This window comes from Tamandua tetradactyla, chromosome 11 (genome assembly GCF_023851605.1).
Source record: "Tamandua tetradactyla isolate mTamTet1 chromosome 11, mTamTet1.pri, whole genome shotgun sequence".
Taxonomy (NCBI): domain Eukaryota; kingdom Metazoa; phylum Chordata; class Mammalia; order Pilosa; family Myrmecophagidae; genus Tamandua; species Tamandua tetradactyla.
In genome coordinates this window covers 32,491,536-32,508,538 of record NC_135337.1, presented here as the reverse complement: position 1 = coordinate 32,508,538, position 17,003 = coordinate 32,491,536, and the positions used below count along the sequence as shown (strand labels likewise).

The window sequence follows — 17,003 nt, the reverse complement described above, 5'->3', positions numbered from 1 at the left end:
TCTGTTAGGTGTGCATCCTGCAGCTTATTGGCTTAAAATGTACCCTCCTTTGGAGTGGTTCTCTTGGGAGCAGATTGGGAGAAAGAGAAACTGATAATGCAACTGTTTTGATATTGAAAATTGACACAATTTCTTCTTGAAATAAAGAACCAGTCCTTTTAACTCTCAAAAAAAAAAAAAAAGATTTCTAAGCATTGGCAGGACAGGGCAAGAGAATAGCTGAGCTTCAGTCCCCAGAGCAACCCAAGCACAATATTCTTGGAAGTAATATTCTAAGAGCGAGTAGATTTAAGCCTTCTAGAATTCTGCCTGATTTACTGTCCTCTGAGAGAACAAAAAGATCACTATACTCGACTTCATGATAAATTTTTTGCAGATTGCTCTGACAGCGAAGATTTTAAAGAAAATGGAAGTCAGCAGCTCATCTAGATCCAGGGGACAACTCATTCCATGGGAACAGGCACCTCGACAGCCCATGCATGGGGTCAGTCCCAAGGGAAGGCCGCACACCCTGGAAGGCTTCCCAGAACACGCACTGCTCCTACAATACCCAAAACCAGCACATTAGGAGCCGAGAGCTCTATCTATGATTCAAGGTGCCCCCACAATAGCAGGGATTAGATATCAAAGCAAACAAGCTGAGAAAGCTTAATTTCCTCTATATACAAGTGTGTGAACGTGTAAACTTTTAGCAATTAAACAGCTGTGTGGGTACATACGGACACCTCTGTTCCGATGGAAATGTTGATCACTGTTTATAAAACAGTCCATCACTGGTATCCTAAAATAATCCAAATAAATCAGAAATCCAGAAAGCAAGATGGCAATTATACAGTCCAGAATGAGGATGCACAAGGGAAAGAAACCTGAGTTCTGTGGTCTAGTCTGACACCAAATCTATACACATAATCTCACTCAAGTTCTTGGTAAGCATCCTTCTTACATTATATGCATATTAAGCTACCCAATTATCTATTAATAAGCTCTCCTTGCAAATTTTTAAAAAGACCTTGTATTAAGAATTGTATCATATTCCTCTACATACTCTCAGGTCCCTGCAGGTTAAGGAAATTAGAGGAACAAACTCATTTTTAATGCAGACACTGCTTCTGTGTCGAACCTAAAGGAAAAGCAGCAAAGAAAAAAAAAAAAAAACCATTTCATGCTTGGCGTGCATGGCATCCCCAAAGGGAACACACTCCTCGGGAGCAGGCCATTCCCTTCATTCTAGGTCTCTCAATATCAAGTTCTTTGCTCTTTAAAATAAAAAGCTTGGCACCCTGGTGCTAGCTGGGTTCACAATTGACAATACCCTTTCCCTATGTATCCAAAGGCAGAGTTAAACACAAAAGTGGTTACAACCACCACCTAAAGACAATAATAACCATAGACCAAGCCAATAAGCTGTGTCCAAAGACCTAGGGTTGGCAAGGAAGACCTTTTTGAGTTTGCTTTGAAACTTCATGATTATCCACCTCTGTCCTTTTACTCTTTTTCCCTGCTGACAGCCCCCAGCCGGCCCCCACCCTGCCTTTCTCCCAACATGAATGACAGCCTTTGACCACTCAGTTGCTGGAAAGGATGAAACTATAGCAGAATCACCTCCACTTCAGGCCATTAATTCAAATCCAGGAGGAAGAGTGTCAGTTCCCTTTGGAGTTGGCCTAATAGAAAAAGCATGAACTCTGTAGTCACTGTCACTCTGCCACTCACTAGCATGACCGTACATAAAAGTCCATTTGTTTATTTCTCATACCTTTTTCTTCTGTCTCAGTTTCCTCATTTCTTAAATGAGTACAGTAGCAGCCATGGAGGCAGTAACAATAATTGCAGAGACATAGATAATGATAAATGCCTATTGCATAGGGCTGCTGGAAGGATTAAATAAATACCTAGTAAGCGCCTGGCTGGTCATTTATAGAGGTGCTGAGGGGTGCACTGCACCAAAAAAGCATAAGCCTTGGTGCACTCTGTCTGTAGAAGTCTGTTTCATTTCTGCTTCTACAAAGAGATGAACCATCTTCGCAAATCACTCACTTCCTCTGAGGAAATGCCTCAGAGGCAATACCTGCCTACCCCAGAGACTGCCATGAGGAGCAAATGAAATACAAGGTACAAAGCATTTTGAAAACTATAAAAATAAGATGATATTATTATTTTTTAGAACCCCCACCCCTGCCCAAGGCTTCCCACTTAAACCCAAGTATTAATCAGCTGGCATTTCTGCTTGCTGTTGCATGGAGAAAGAGTTCAGAACTTTCTTAGGAGGAAACAAAGAGCAGACTAAAACATGTCTACTATCTCTTTAAATATACCTGGAATTCCCTTAGAGATGAAAAGAAATGTGCTTGCTCAATCTACATGGGCAGGGCATGGGCATCTGGGCACAGAGTCGAGACAGTGGAAGGAGGGAAATAGCCACCCCATCGAAAGCCCGCTGGCATCAACACCAGCACATCTCTGCAGCATTCGCCCAGTAGCACTCCCTGTGACCTGGCACAGAGGCAGGTGCAGCACAGACAATCCGTCCCTTCCATCCAAACTGATTTCCCTGAATTCTCTGCGTGTGCCTCTTTTTCTCGTTATTAAGGCTCCTGGAAATTGAGCCCTAACTAACTCTGGCAAGCCTCAGAGGCAGCAGTTAATATTTTTTAAAGGTGTGCAGCAGAACAGTTTTTAAAGGGAAAACTTAGGGAACCTCAAGCTCACAGCAGCAAGAACTTATTTTTTATACTTCTCAGGTCTCTTACATCAAATGACAGGACCTAAATTAGAAGGTAATAACCGAAGGTAATTAAAGAAGAGGCATTATGGCCCTTTAACAAGAGCTGCTCACCAAGAACCTGGCCCTCTCTCCCCACAGGCTATACAGTAACCAAGGACTAAAGGAAGGGAGGGAAAGTAATTTTGTCAAAGCAATCACTAACCCTGGGCTGCCGCTTGCTGACCCCACCTCATTCGTCCTCCACCACAAGCAGAGGGGAAAAGCTCTGACTGAAGGACCAGCCAAATGCCAGGATGCGGAGCCAGCGGGCTCTTATTAATCTAACTTGGACCCATTTTATGTGTGCCTGCCCCTCCCCTGGCCACAAATCTAAAGGAGATGGTTTATTACCTTCACCCCCCTTCTACTGCTAAAAACACTAGTATATACCTTTCCACTGATTTAGAGCTTCATGCCATCTTAGTCAATAAAGAATATAAATAAAGAAGGTCCATTACTTATGGATGATGACCTAAGTACCTCTCCTCAGAGGTCAAAGGATGTCTCACTGGTGGCTACTCATCTGATGTTTAATCAATCATGGTAAGATGTTCATTCATTCCACTGAGGGTCTCTTACCTAGAGGAGCCTCTAGTGTAATGGTGAATGGGCTGGTCTGTGAAACCAAACTACCTGGGTTCGAAACCTAGCCCTGCTACTTATTAGTTATAGGACTTTGTACACATTATTAACCAAATTGAATCTTAGTTTCCTGATATGTAAAATGGAGATGATGATAATAATAACCATCTCATACAGTTGTCTTATAAAGACAAAATAAATTAATACATGAAAAGTACCGAGGACAGAACCTGGCAGAGAATAAGCCTTTGACAAATGTCAGCCTACGTGCCAGGCACTGTTGAGTTGAAGCTAATGAGGCCGTATTGTCCAGCCCTTACTCTTTTGAAGCCACAGTTTGAATTCTAAGATTAAACAGTGCATACCTTTGGCTACAAGGAGATGGAAGAAGAAAGAATCCAAACCTCAGAATGAAATCCATAAGCCTCGTTCTGACATTCAGGGTCTTCCACCATCTACCCCCCTTCTTCTTTCCAAACAGACCACCTGCTGTATTCACATGCACAGTTCTCTAGTTCACTGAGTCATTTAAAAACTATCAGGGGTGGTGCAAAGGTAGCTCAGTGGTAGAATTCTCGCCCGCCACACGGGAGACCCAGGTTTGATTCCCGGACCCTGCACTTCTGCCCCCAACACCTCACCCCCCCAAAAAAACAACCTCCTTTGTTATTAAAAGAAAAAAAACTGTCAAGTTACCAAGGTGCCACGCACTGTGCTGAGCACATGCTCTCCGATCGGGACCATCCAGCAGCTTCCCCTTTCTAGAATCTTCCCGAGTTCAAAACAGAGCTCAAGACTTCTCATTTCTAAAAGTCCTCCCTGGCTGCTCTAAACCACTGGGGCTTCCCCACCTGACTTCTCAAAGGATTTCTGGCTTTTACTTAGCACTGGCCATACACTGATTATTTTATTACATAGTTAGATTTTATAGGCCAAATCAAAATACAAAAGAAAGTATGAATCTTACATTTCTTTCTATGTTCCAAAGTGACTAGTGTTATGCTTTGCATTTAGTAGGGACACAGTGAACAAATGATATTTCAAGAGGAAAAGATGGCTCAAAACAAACACGTTATCATTTTTTAAAAACAAAACCCTTTCTTTCAAGACAACTGCCCTTCTGATCAATACTCCCTCACAAAGTAGAGGTTTGAAGGCTCAATCTCCAGACTAACTAGGTTTATGGTTAAATCTGCCATTTACTAGCTGTGCAACCTTGAGGAAGTTACTTAACCTCTCCGTGCCTCAGTTTCCTCATCTGTAAAACAGGGATAATAAAGTACCAACTTCACAGGATTGCTATGAGGATGAAATGAGAACACATGGAAAGTACTTTGAAGGGGGTGTGGCACATAGTAATTGGTCTATAAATATTCATTAGTATTATACTGCCTTCCCAAAGTCCCACTCATCTAGAATGCCCCCAGAAGCATTTTGCAAAGTACGCTGAGCCTATAAAGACAGCTAATGGTCATCGGTACATACAAAACATTTCTTTTTCCTTCTTCATTCATCTGTCCAATAAGATTGGACAAATGGCAACCAACCAACAAACTTTCAGACCAAAATTTGATTAGCTGCCTAATGTTAGCAAATCTGGAATTCTACTGTATCTTCCACCTCAACAAAGCTCTCAGTGTGTTTATAATCGAACAAATATTTTCCCAATGGCTTAAAAAAGAAAGATCTTAAGTGAAACTTTTCCACCATTAAAAACATCAAGGCCTGGGCGGGCCGCGGTGGCTCAGCGGGCAAAGTGCTTGCCTGCTATGCCGGAGGACCTCGGTTCGATTCCCGGCCCCAGCCCATGTAACAAAAACGGAGAAACAGAATACAATAAAACAAGAAAATGTTTAAAGATGTTTCCCTTTCTTCCTTCCTTCCTTCCTTCTATCCTTCCTTCCTTCTCTCTGTCTTTCCTTAAAAAAAAAAAAAAAAAAAAACATCAAGGCCATACAAAACTCATTGTTTTCCCATGAAGTACCTTCTTCTATTGTCTTATTAATGGAAGCAGAAAACCCTGCCTCAAACCCACAAGGTAGGATTATACATTTTGTCATCAAAATAGCAAAATTTCCATCAAGCTGTTTCTTTCCTTTTTTTTCTTCACTACTACCATTCAATGAAATTTTAATTAAGACTGGCTTTACTGCACAACTTAAAAGCCAAATAACTCTTCAATCATGAGACAAAATTAAACTGCTGACAGATAGTAATACAGAGAGAATGGGCAGTTCAAATTCACACAGTGTAGTCTAAATTAAAAAAGAAAAACTAGTTACTTTCATGATATTTACAATGAGGAGAGCATTCTGCTTTCCAATCTCAAAAACTACTTTCTGTCAACTGGCTTTCACTCATTCTATGCCTACATATGGCCCCTGGTCTGAGAGTATTGAAGCCTTAATGGTGGTACAGATTCTTCAGTATAATGCCAAGGTTAAAACCACAGATGTAAAACCTGGATGCAAAATCTGGCTCTTCCACTTCCTAGCTACATCTTCCTTTCTCATGCCACCATCTATAAAATGGTAAAAAATAATAATAATAATTGCACCTACCTGAGAGTTGTTATGATGATTAAATGAGCTCATTAAAAAGAATATTGTCATTCATTTTTATATTCTATAATCGTTTAGCCCAGTACCTGGCTATAGCGTGCACTCAATAAATGGTAATTATTATCACTCTCATCTCACTGTGCAAGTCAATAGCCAAAACAAAGAGCTTAATCATTTTTCAAGTCAATGCATTTCTTGTTGAGACCAGCCAGTTTCCAGAACTGGTCCAACAAATTAGTTTTTTACAACTTAAATACAGGACAGACACAAAGTAAATTATAACATTTTAGAGTGGTTTAAGCTTCCAAATGTGTTAAATAAGCCTGATCTTAAACAGTAAAATATTGGTATGGGGGACATGATACTGTTAATTAAGCAACAAGGTCCCAACAAGTCATTTGCTTCTTCTCACCCCCCATTTCATACCCCAATAGCCTCCAGGAAGTACACTGTCTTTCCAAGTTAGGAGAAAATTTAGGCTCAATAAAATGTCACATAATTCTGTTTGGGGTAACAAAAACATTTTGGTAATGGACAGTGGAGGTGGTAGTACAACACTGTAGATGTAATAAATGCCACTAAATTTTACACTTAAAAATGGGTTTAGGCAAATTTTATGTTATATTTATGTTCCCATAACAAAAAGAATTATATGTATATATATATATATATATATATATATATATGCAACAGGCAAAATTAAATAACTTTCAAGCAGCCCAAGCTGAGCATGTCACCTCTATCTAGAAGGTCTATTTATTTTGTAATAAAGAAAAGAACAAAACTCTGAAATTTTTATTTCAAGGACAAAAATATAACTATAATCTATACCTGTAACCAAATTCAGTGAGACTGAACATTAGCATGTTTGTTCTTTACCTGCCTCGAAACTGAAAGTTTATTAGGTATCTGTGTCACCAACATTAAAACGGCTAGTGCCAGCCTCGTAAAATACAACATAGACAAACACATACCACTAAGTAGCTGTATCGTAGTCAAGTATTTTATTTTCCCAAACAGCACAAATATTCAAGTTTCACATAAACATTGCGTGACCTAAATTCTTCTACATTAAAGAGACTAAGGAAAAATACCGCCAAAAGAATATCGTGAACGTGCAATCTACATTACATGACTCACCTGCAGTGGCTAAACAGGAACTCATCAGGGCAAACATGGCAACCACATAATCTGAAGTCATTTTTTATTTCTGTAACAGTGTGTCTCACTCAGTTGTTCAGGTTGTCGTCTTTGCAATTCAGAAGTGGCTTTAAAATCTCCTCTTTCCAATTTTCAAATTGTCTGTAAAAATAAACAAATGTCAATATAACTTAAGGCAGAAACTTTTCAAAAGCAAACACACATTAAAGTTAAATTGAGGATCGCTGAAAGGCGTATGATAAGGAATTTATCTTAAAACAAACCAGAGGAGAGCGTGGATAGAAGGGGCCCTTTACCTAATAAAGAGTTTTAAGGCAAATATTTTTGCAAATGACATGGCTTCATTTTGACATTTTATATCCTTGGTTTTATACAAAATTTTCAAGAATACAGAAGACAAGCAAGGTGCACATGTAACATAATATGTCCAGTTAATATAGTGGCATGAATATAATCAATAGTACTTGATACATACATACCCTAGTGCCAGCAAGAAAACACAACTCTGATTAGAGATTTGATCTGATGTTACATCATAGGGTTATCGCAAAGATGTCATTAAAATACACTGAATTTTGAAAAAAGATTCTTATTCAACCATTCGCCAATATTTTAACAGGAGAAAAGTCTTCCCTGCCTCTCAACTCCATCTGAGATCATTTGGTTACTGGATTAGAGAATTCAGAAGGTCATTTCTAAATTTTTCCTATACAGAAGAGTCTGCGGTAGTTCGCTTAACTTTAATATCCCTTCCACAGTCCTAAAGAATATCTAATTAAGATACCCCAAAGTAGGACGGGCCACGGTGGCTCAGCAGGCAGGAATGCTCGCCTGCCATGCCAGAGGAACCGGGTTCGATTCCCGGTGCCTGCCCATGTTAAAAAAAAAAAAAAAAAAAGATACCCCAAAGTATATTTTCAGCCCTATATCTCTGTGCCTTGCACAACCCATAAAATTTGTTCAATTCGATAAACCTGTTTGGAGCACCTATTGGGTGCAAGGACCTAGTAAATCAAAGACAATAAGACATAGTTCCTTCTCATCACAAATAAAAGTCATTACCCCCCCAAAATGGATAAAAGCTCAAAGACTCTGCCTAATCTAAGCCCTGCCCCAGGGAGCATCTCAAATGGCTGGGGGTGACAGCCCTGTTACCCTTACCCTGAAAATAACACCCGCAGAACCAGCTCACTGCCTTCCGAGACAAAGCAGGTATGTACACTTGCACACAGTATAAAGACATAAAAACAATGGTAAAATGAGTTTCTAATTAAACGGCCTTAGTTTAAGGCCGTTTAATTACATAAAGTATGAACAGAAAGGTATTTTGCACTAGTAACATTAGTTACCTATGAGAAGGAAGGAAATAGAACTTAGGCAGGGGTGGGTGGGAGCCTTTTCACAGAATTCTTTTATGGATTTTGCACCATGTGCAAATATTACCTAACAGAATCTTAGCTATGCCTGGAGATTAAATTATTACATATGCAGGAGACACTGCGACTCAATCTTGGGATAGGATAATGGTTAAAGGCCTGTCAAAGTATGACTCCTCTGTGCCACCAACCAATAGGGTGACTTAGGATAAATGACTCTTCATACGTGACCCAATCTTATGCAGCTGTTGTGAGGATTAAATGAGTTAGTACATATGCGCATATATTTATATACACAATTATAAGTATATATATAATGCTTAGAGCAGCTCCTGGTGCATAATAATCAAAACTGTTAGCAATAAATGTTTGCTAGCTGTGTTAGCTATTATTTTTACTACTTTTCCACTCCCTTTGAAGTATAAATACGGATAAAGTGGAGAAACTAGGGTGTGGTTATTTATGTAAATCTTAGCTACCATAAAGTGCTGCCTTAGAACCAATTCAATCTTTGGTTTGCTGCTTGATAAACTTTACAACAGACAAAAAGGGAGATAAGTTAGAGTGGAATCACTAAAAGAACAAAATTGCCGGTCAAGTTGAAGCCTAAACCACAAGTGGCATGGTGGCAAAATGGTCTTGCCTCAGAAACTGACTAAATTAAAAAGATAATTCTGGAAGCCATGAAATTGAATTGAATCATCCCCTGAAATTCAACATTTCTGTCACCATCACACCATATCACCTCAGGTGAAATGAAAGTCTCTGCTACTTAAAAAGTCAACTATATTTTGAACCACTGATTGTACAGTTTGGATGATTATGTGGTATGTGAACATATATCTCAATAAAATTGCATTAACAAAAAAGTCAACTATAGGAAAGAGAAGCTACCTTTATTTTATTTTCCTTCAAGAGATTAGATTTCCTAAATGGACTGATAAGGGAAAATCTCTCTAAAAAAATACACTATTTCAGAAAACACTAAGGGTAATTTTTATAAAGCAAACACTGCAAAGGGATCTCAAAAGATAGCTTTCCAGAGGATTTTTATACGCATATAAACTCTAACTGGCAGGAGACTTGAGACAATACTTAATGAGCTTGTGGCACCCCCTACCAGCTGCAGAGAGGGTCTGTGGGACTGTGCCATGCTAATTCAGGGACTTAAACCAGGTCTGAAGGAACCTTGTGGAAAAGAAAAGCAAATGGTTCTATTAAAAATATAGACTGCAAATTGCTGACAAGAATATTGGCCAATTATTAAAATGCAGCAATTACAGATATAATAGAGCCAAGCTAAACAGTTTGATGCCCAAAGGCAAACCACAGCAAGTTTACACCGGATCTTAAAACATCTCCGAGGAAGTCTAGGACAAGTTAAAACTACACACTGCTGTTGCTAACAGAGAGAGCTTTTTTTCTTTTAGCTTCAAGCCTTCTCCAAATGTAACTAGTCAAAAAAGAAAATAAACAGAGAAGGTTTTTGTCTAATCTTCTCAGTGTGGTGACAGGCCCCTAAAGCAGAGAATAACAAGGGAGGCGTGGCGTTGGGATACTCACTCAGTTAAACTCCAATTTTGCCCAAGCCTTAACAACATTTCAGCACCTGTACAGGGCTCAGTTCCCTAATTAGAAGAACGCTTGATGATCAAAACTTCACAAAAGTTGTAGCTTTGAAATAAAACTACGGAAATACAAAATCCTTTTCTGTGAGGTTATATCACACTCTGCAAAGATCAGGGACTTCCAACCCCATTTTGCTGTTGTTTTTTACATCACTGGGTCTCCTTGGACTTTATGAACTACATACTTCCTTTAGAAATAAATATAAATTCTGAGATTGTGAAAGACAATTTGAGGTCTATTGTAAAAGTCATTTTGCCCACATTTCAAAGTAATGTGTTCCATTAAAAGGGTACTGGAACATTTACTATTCACAAATTAGAAAAAAAAATCTGAGGGCTTTAAAAAAAGAAAGAAGATGGATATGTTACTGGTTCTTTTAATTTCAGAGTTCCCTGTGCTTACTTCTGAGACCATTAGACTGAGCGTGCTGCCCCACATTTCCAAGCGATCTCCAACAGACTGCATGAATAGACCAATATTAGCTGGAAAAACCTTCCCCAAAGGAGTCCTTAAAACCATCATGGGTTATACCAATGTTTGAAAGGAACTGGCTGGAATCAATGTTTCCTGGGTGTGAAGGATGTTTCTTAAATGAGCAAATCTTGCTAGATATTAAAGGAAAATGATTGCAAAATGGATGTCTGTCAGTAGGATAAGAGCCAGTAGGGAAAAAAATGACTTTTCCCTTAGAAAAATGGAAAAGTATGTTATGGCTAACATACCCGGCTGAGTACATGAGATTACTCAAAATCAGAACTAAATCATGATTTACTTGTCGTCAATCAATTTCTCAATTACAAGAATTAGCATGCTAACGATATGCCTACAGATTAAAGATATTGGGGTTTTTATAGTTAGAAGAAGTCAACATAATTTTATTGATGAAGAGAAGCCCAAGGCCCCAAGATCAACATTTGTCCAAAATAGGATGGCAGAGATGGAGCTAGAAACTGGGTCCCCTCTTTCCATGATGGCCACTCTCCCTGTCAATGGTCAATCTCTGAAAACAGAACTTTTTTTTTTTCCAAGAGAGAGGAAAGCCTGACACAGCTGCCACCAAACAACAGTACTTCCAGGCTGACATATGCACTCTGTACAAATCATCACTGATCACAAACCATGGGTTGACTGTAGGCCCGTGGGTGGCTGCTATATAGATAAACCCTCCTTGGTAATGCTATATGACTCAAAAGTTCTTTGAATATGCAAAGGGCGAGATGAAGCACAAACCAGTGCCTTGTCATATCTTAATACTGAGATTGTTCAGCCTCCAAACAGAAAAAAAAAAAAAAAAAAAGAAAATATTCAACAAATTTGAAGATCTTAGGGATCAACATACAATTAAGTGGTAGAATAAAAAATTACCATTCTCTAAGCTCAGGTAGTAAATAACACCTAGGATTCTAAGGTCTTAAACATGAAATAGTCTTCTAACTTCATGAAAATGTTTCAGTCTGCCATTTTGGGAAAGAAAAGAATATACATTAAGTCCACACGTGGTTAAATAAAAGCTGGTAGAGGAATTGTTCTGATGGCTATTCAACATGCTATTCAGGGGATTTAGAAAGAGGCAGGATGGATCACATCAATATCTTGCTTGGCAGCCTGTACAAAAGGGTGTACAGGATGTAGAACAGATACTGTTGTTTGTCTGATGACATTTGGATGCCCTTTAAGACCTGTACACCTAGAAAGCCACCTTACTGAGTCACAAAAGCAATTCTCAGATCTCTCTACTACACAGACTGGATAATTCCACATACTTCATTTCCCATTTTCAAGTAGATTTGGTACAACAAGAAATCCAGGTCCTGGATTTGGATAAGTAATCTTTGGGATCACACCCAAACACAATCAATACTGAACAAATATTTACTGAGTACCTAATATGTCCAGGCACTGCGCAAGATGCTGAGGATATAAGCAGTGAAAAAACGGAGCCAAAATTCCTGTCCTCATGGAGCTTATATTCTAGCAGAAGAAACACCATTTATTACTTTAGGTAAGTCACTTGATTTCCTGAGCTTCATTTCTTCCTTCAACAAATTTTATTTATTGGTTACTATGTGCCAGGCTCTCCAGCTATAACGGAGAAGCAGAGAATCATGTTTTTTGCCCTCATGTGTAAAATGCCTGGTGGAAGAAGCAACAAAAATAAAAAATATATAACTATACACTATGATAAGAACGCTAAAGGAAAAGTATAAAATTCTCTATAACCGGAAGGACAGATAAGCAGAGGTTTAAAGGGTCAGATGCAGGATGGCATTACAATCGAGGGACATAAAAGGGACCTGTGCTAGAGGGAGCATGGCAGCAGAGCCGAAAGGGCAGAAGGAGAAATAATGCTCAAGAGGAGGTTTAAGCAAGGAAGTGGCACCAACAGATCGAATGTTTTAAAGAATTTCCTGGGCTTCGTGTTGAGAACAGATTGAAAGGTTGAACAGATCGTTTCATGAATCAAATAAGATTACACATAGACGGTATAAAAGGTATCATTATTTCTTACTACCGGGCTGTCTCTACAAAAGGGAATTATTATCCTGAGACCTAAGATTAATTAAAGCCCCGGTATGCTGTGGCCACCAGTGGCAGGAAACAAGAGGAGGAAGATTCCTCTAGAACCGCCTGGAGTTGTGGGTGGCAACTCCACATGAAGACCCAGTGGGAAAAAAAAGGCAGAAGGCAAGGAGGGCACAAGGTGTGCTGAGAAGTTGGGCTCCATTCTCCCCTGACCATGCTCAATGCCTTCAGAGGGAAGGTGGGCTGCACCATAGGACCTCGCCCCCTTTCCCTCCTTGCTGAGAACATGACAGAGACAGCAGGGGCCCCAGCACCCTTGGTTACCTTGGGGCTGAACTTCAATCAGTCCTTAAAGCCCTTCTGTCTGCCCCGAGCACAGCAGACCCCACCGTCCAAGCAAAACACAGCAAAAAGGCAGGGCGAATGTGGGTCTATTTCACAAGGTTGTAAAAGCCCATGTTTGTTTATTTTGTGTTCTCAGACTAGCACTGATTTCTCACTCACCCTTGCAATATTCTAAGAATCACCTTTCAAACTTAAGAAAGTTTTTGCATCCAAAGATTTCTGTTGCTTCAGTTACGAGGACATCTCCCTTTAAGCTAGAATTAATAAAGTACTGTACTTGAGGCTTCAAAATCTGGTTTACCCAACTGTGTGACATTAGGCAAGACATTTTAGCCTCACCACTCCCCGTCTGTAAAATGGGAACAACATTTAAATTGTAATACATGAGATCGAGTATGGCCACAGTGTCTAACACAATCCCTGACCCACACAGCACATTTTAAATAAACAATAGTCCTTGGTGTTTTTATGGTTAAAATGTAGCTAGATGGCTTTTTAAAAAACAAACCACTAGTAGCAAGATAACATAAACAGTAATTTATATAAAATTTTTAATTACTTTTGAGATGAGACTTTAGCATCTAGCATTCCAAAACGTCCCTTTATCACCAAAAGTAATAATTCCCAATTCAATACAAAATATGGGTCCTAAAGATAGTCTCATATTACAAAGCTTTTCCCAAAGGATGATGAAGCTCCTGACTCCACATTTCTGGAATAAATTAAAGGAATCTGTCCATATGGCCTCCTTGGTTTTATCTTACGATTCCCAAACTAGCTACAGGAATTTAGGCAGGAGTTGTGGAACTCAGTTTAACATTGCCACCAAATCTATCTGGAAGAAGGAATCAGCTGTCACCAAAAGAGCTTAAATCATAATGTTGCAATTATTCCAGCAAAATTCAGCAAATTTGAATATTCTCAGGACACCAAGCATAATCCCTCAGACATGACCCTTGAAGAAAGCTTCTGGGATGCTGCATCTGTTAGGCCTTTATTAGATTATTTCATGCACTATATAATAATTTAATAAAATGTTTGATTCATGTATTTATGTTTGTAGGGATTCTGGAACCACATGAATTCAGAATAAATATTCCAGCAATCAACTAATAAGCTAATTACATTTAAGCAAATATTCTTCCCCTCCCTGACCTCCAATAAAAAATTATTATTCTGGGGGTGAGCAGGAAGTCTCTCAATAGATACATTTCAGTTATTCAATTTTTATTGTTTGATAAGGAAAGGACTCAGCAACTCAGGCATGTGTAATATTAAGAATTAAACCCTTCCTATGGTGGCCCACTGCTGTTAGGATAAAGACAAAAACTCTTCACATGGCCACTGAATGTCGTCCGACCTCATCCGCTACACACACCAGTCACACAAGCCTTAATTCAGTTCTAATTGCAGTCTAAAAGCACTAAACTGTTAATTCAGCCTAAAAGGGATAAACTGTCTTAGTTTTCCAAGTTGCTATGACAAATAACACACAATGGGTTGACTTAAACAGTAGACATTTATTGGCTTGCAGTTTGGGGGGCTAGAAGAAGTCTAAAAATGAAATATTGGCAAGGCTAGCTTTCTCCTGGAAGACTGTAGCATCCTGGGGCTGGCTGCTGGCAATCCTTGGGGTTCCTTGGCTTTCCCATCACAAGGTGATAATCCTTTTCCTTTCTCTTCTAGGTTCCTGCTGACATCTGGCTCCTCCCTGTGGCTTTCTCTAACTATATCTGAATTTCTTCTGCTTATAAAGGACTCCAATAATCGATATTAAGACCCAACCTCATTCAGTTGGACCACATCTTACATAAAATATCATCATCAAAAGATTTCATTTACAATGAGTTCACATCCAAAAGAATGCAGAGTAGGATTAAGAATGTATCTAGAGTGTACAACGATGGTGACTAAATGTACAAATTAAAAAATGTTTTTGCATGAGAAAGAACAAAGGAATGTCAATATTGCAGGGTGTTGAAAACAGATGGCAATTCATATTTTAAAACTAATTTATATGTAAGAGTAAAGCAAAAAAATGTTTATTTGGTACAAAATTTATAATTTGACTAGTGCATTTCCTAGTATAACTTTGTGGACAGTTTAATTGAACACCATAAGTACATGGAACCTTGCATAGGACATGAGATTTTGAGGTTTGTCCAGAGTGATGCCTCAATAAATCCCAGAGTGATTTGAACAGTGAATAAAAAGTATATGCAAAGTCCCATTGGGGGAATTGTGAGAAAAGGGGAAAATTCAACTTCCCCAAGTTGAGAATTCTTGATATTTTCACAAGCAGTGGGGACAACCAAAGCTCAACCAAATAGGCTGAGCTTTTTCTCAATCTTGGGGTTTGTTCATATGAAACTTATCCCCGCAAAGGATAGGCTAAGCCTACTTAAAATTAGGCCTAAGAGTCACCCCCAAGAGAACCTGTTTTGTTACTCAGATGTGACCTCTCTCTCTCAGCCAACACAACAAGCAAAATCACTGCCCTCCCTCTCTCTACATGGGACATGACTCCCAGGGGTCTAAACCTTCCTGACAATGTGGAACAGAAATCCTAGAATGAGCTGGGACTCGGCATCAAGGGATTGAGAAAACCTTCTCGACCAAAAGAGGGAACAGTGAAATGAAACAAAATAAAGTGTCAATGGCTGAGAGATTCTAAACAGAGTCAAGAGGTTATCCTGGAGGTTATTCTTATGCATTAAGAGATATCACCTTGTTATCCAAGATGTAATGGAGACGCTGGTGGGAACTGCCTGAAAATGTAGAGCTGTGTTCCAGTAGCCATGTTTCTTGAAGATGATTGTATAATGATAAAGCTTTCACAATGTGACTGCGTGATTGTGAAAACCTTGTGTCTGATGCTCCTTTTATCTATGATACAGACAGATGAGTAAAACATATGGATTAAAAATAAATAAATAATAGGGGGAACAAGTGTTAAAATAAATTGAGTATATTGAAATGCTAGTGATCAATGAAAAGGAGTGATAAGGGGTACAGAAAAAATAGGGGGAACAAAGGCTAAAATAAATAGGGTAAATGGAAATACAAGCAGTCAATGAGAGGGAGGGGTAAGCGGTATGGTATATATGAGTTTTTTTCTTTTTTCTTTTTATTTCTTTTTCTGAATTGATGCAAATGTTCTAAGAAATGATCATGGTGATGAATATACAACTATTTTGATGATATTGTGAGTCACTGATAAATACCAAGAATGGAATGATCATATGGTAAGAATGTTCATGTTGTATGTTGTTATGTTTTTAAAAAATTAAAAATTAGTTTAAAAAAAAAGGAATGTATCTAAATTAGAGTACATAATTCAATCTACTCAAAGGCCAAGCCCTTGCCTTCCAGAAGGGATGTTTCCTCTTTTGGAACTCAACTTCCGTCCATGGTCTTCCTAACACAACCACTGTCTAAGATCTCTGAGTCTCAACATAAGCCTTACTTCTTCAGGGAAGCCTCCTCTGACTCCTTTGGATAAAGTTACACTTGCACACCTGGGACACAGTGTGATTCAACCCTGCAGGTAAATTTTTCTGTAATAATTTTCTTCCAGGTACAGTTTTCCCACTCGTTACTCCACAAGGAAGGATCATTCAATCACTTGGCATATGGAAGGCACCCAATGAAGGGAACTTAATGGACAACAAGTATAAAACACTAGTTGTGCATTACAATTAAAAGTTGTATGGAAGGATGGTGAATTTCAGAACACTGCTCAATAATAAATGATAAAATAACAAATAAGAGACCTGAATAAGAAAGAACCTAAATCTTAGGCAGCCTCAAAGGAACAGGAGGTAGGAGCTCAGACTAGCCACTTCAGCTTTCTGGACCTTAATTTTTTCAACTCTAATATGAAGAGATGGAAGAAGAAAATCTTCTAACTGCCTAACTTAAAATTGTCACTATATGGAATAACAACTATGCCAGAATCCTTCCTATAATATAAGATTTCAAACCCACTTGTGGAAATTTGAAATGTATGACCACGTAATGGCTAGCAGGAATAAAGTAACAAAACTGGAAAGTACTGTCCAA

At 38.8% G+C, this 17,003-nt stretch overlaps 1 protein-coding gene across 3 annotated transcripts in view; it reads right to left on the bottom strand.

Annotated features, from left to right (window-relative positions):
* The window catches only part of TGFBR3 (transforming growth factor beta receptor 3), a 206,118-nt gene that overhangs the window by 171,478 nt on the left and 17,637 nt on the right, over positions 1–17,003 (bottom strand). For all 3 annotated transcript variants that reach the window (XM_077120291.1, XM_077120294.1, XM_077120293.1), the window contains exon 2: positions 7,048–7,209. In XM_077120291.1, coding sequence (XP_076976406.1) covers positions 7,048–7,108 — 61 coding nt within the window. In that variant the 5' untranslated portion in view covers positions 7,109–7,209. The remainder of the gene's footprint in view (positions 1–7,047; positions 7,210–17,003) is intronic.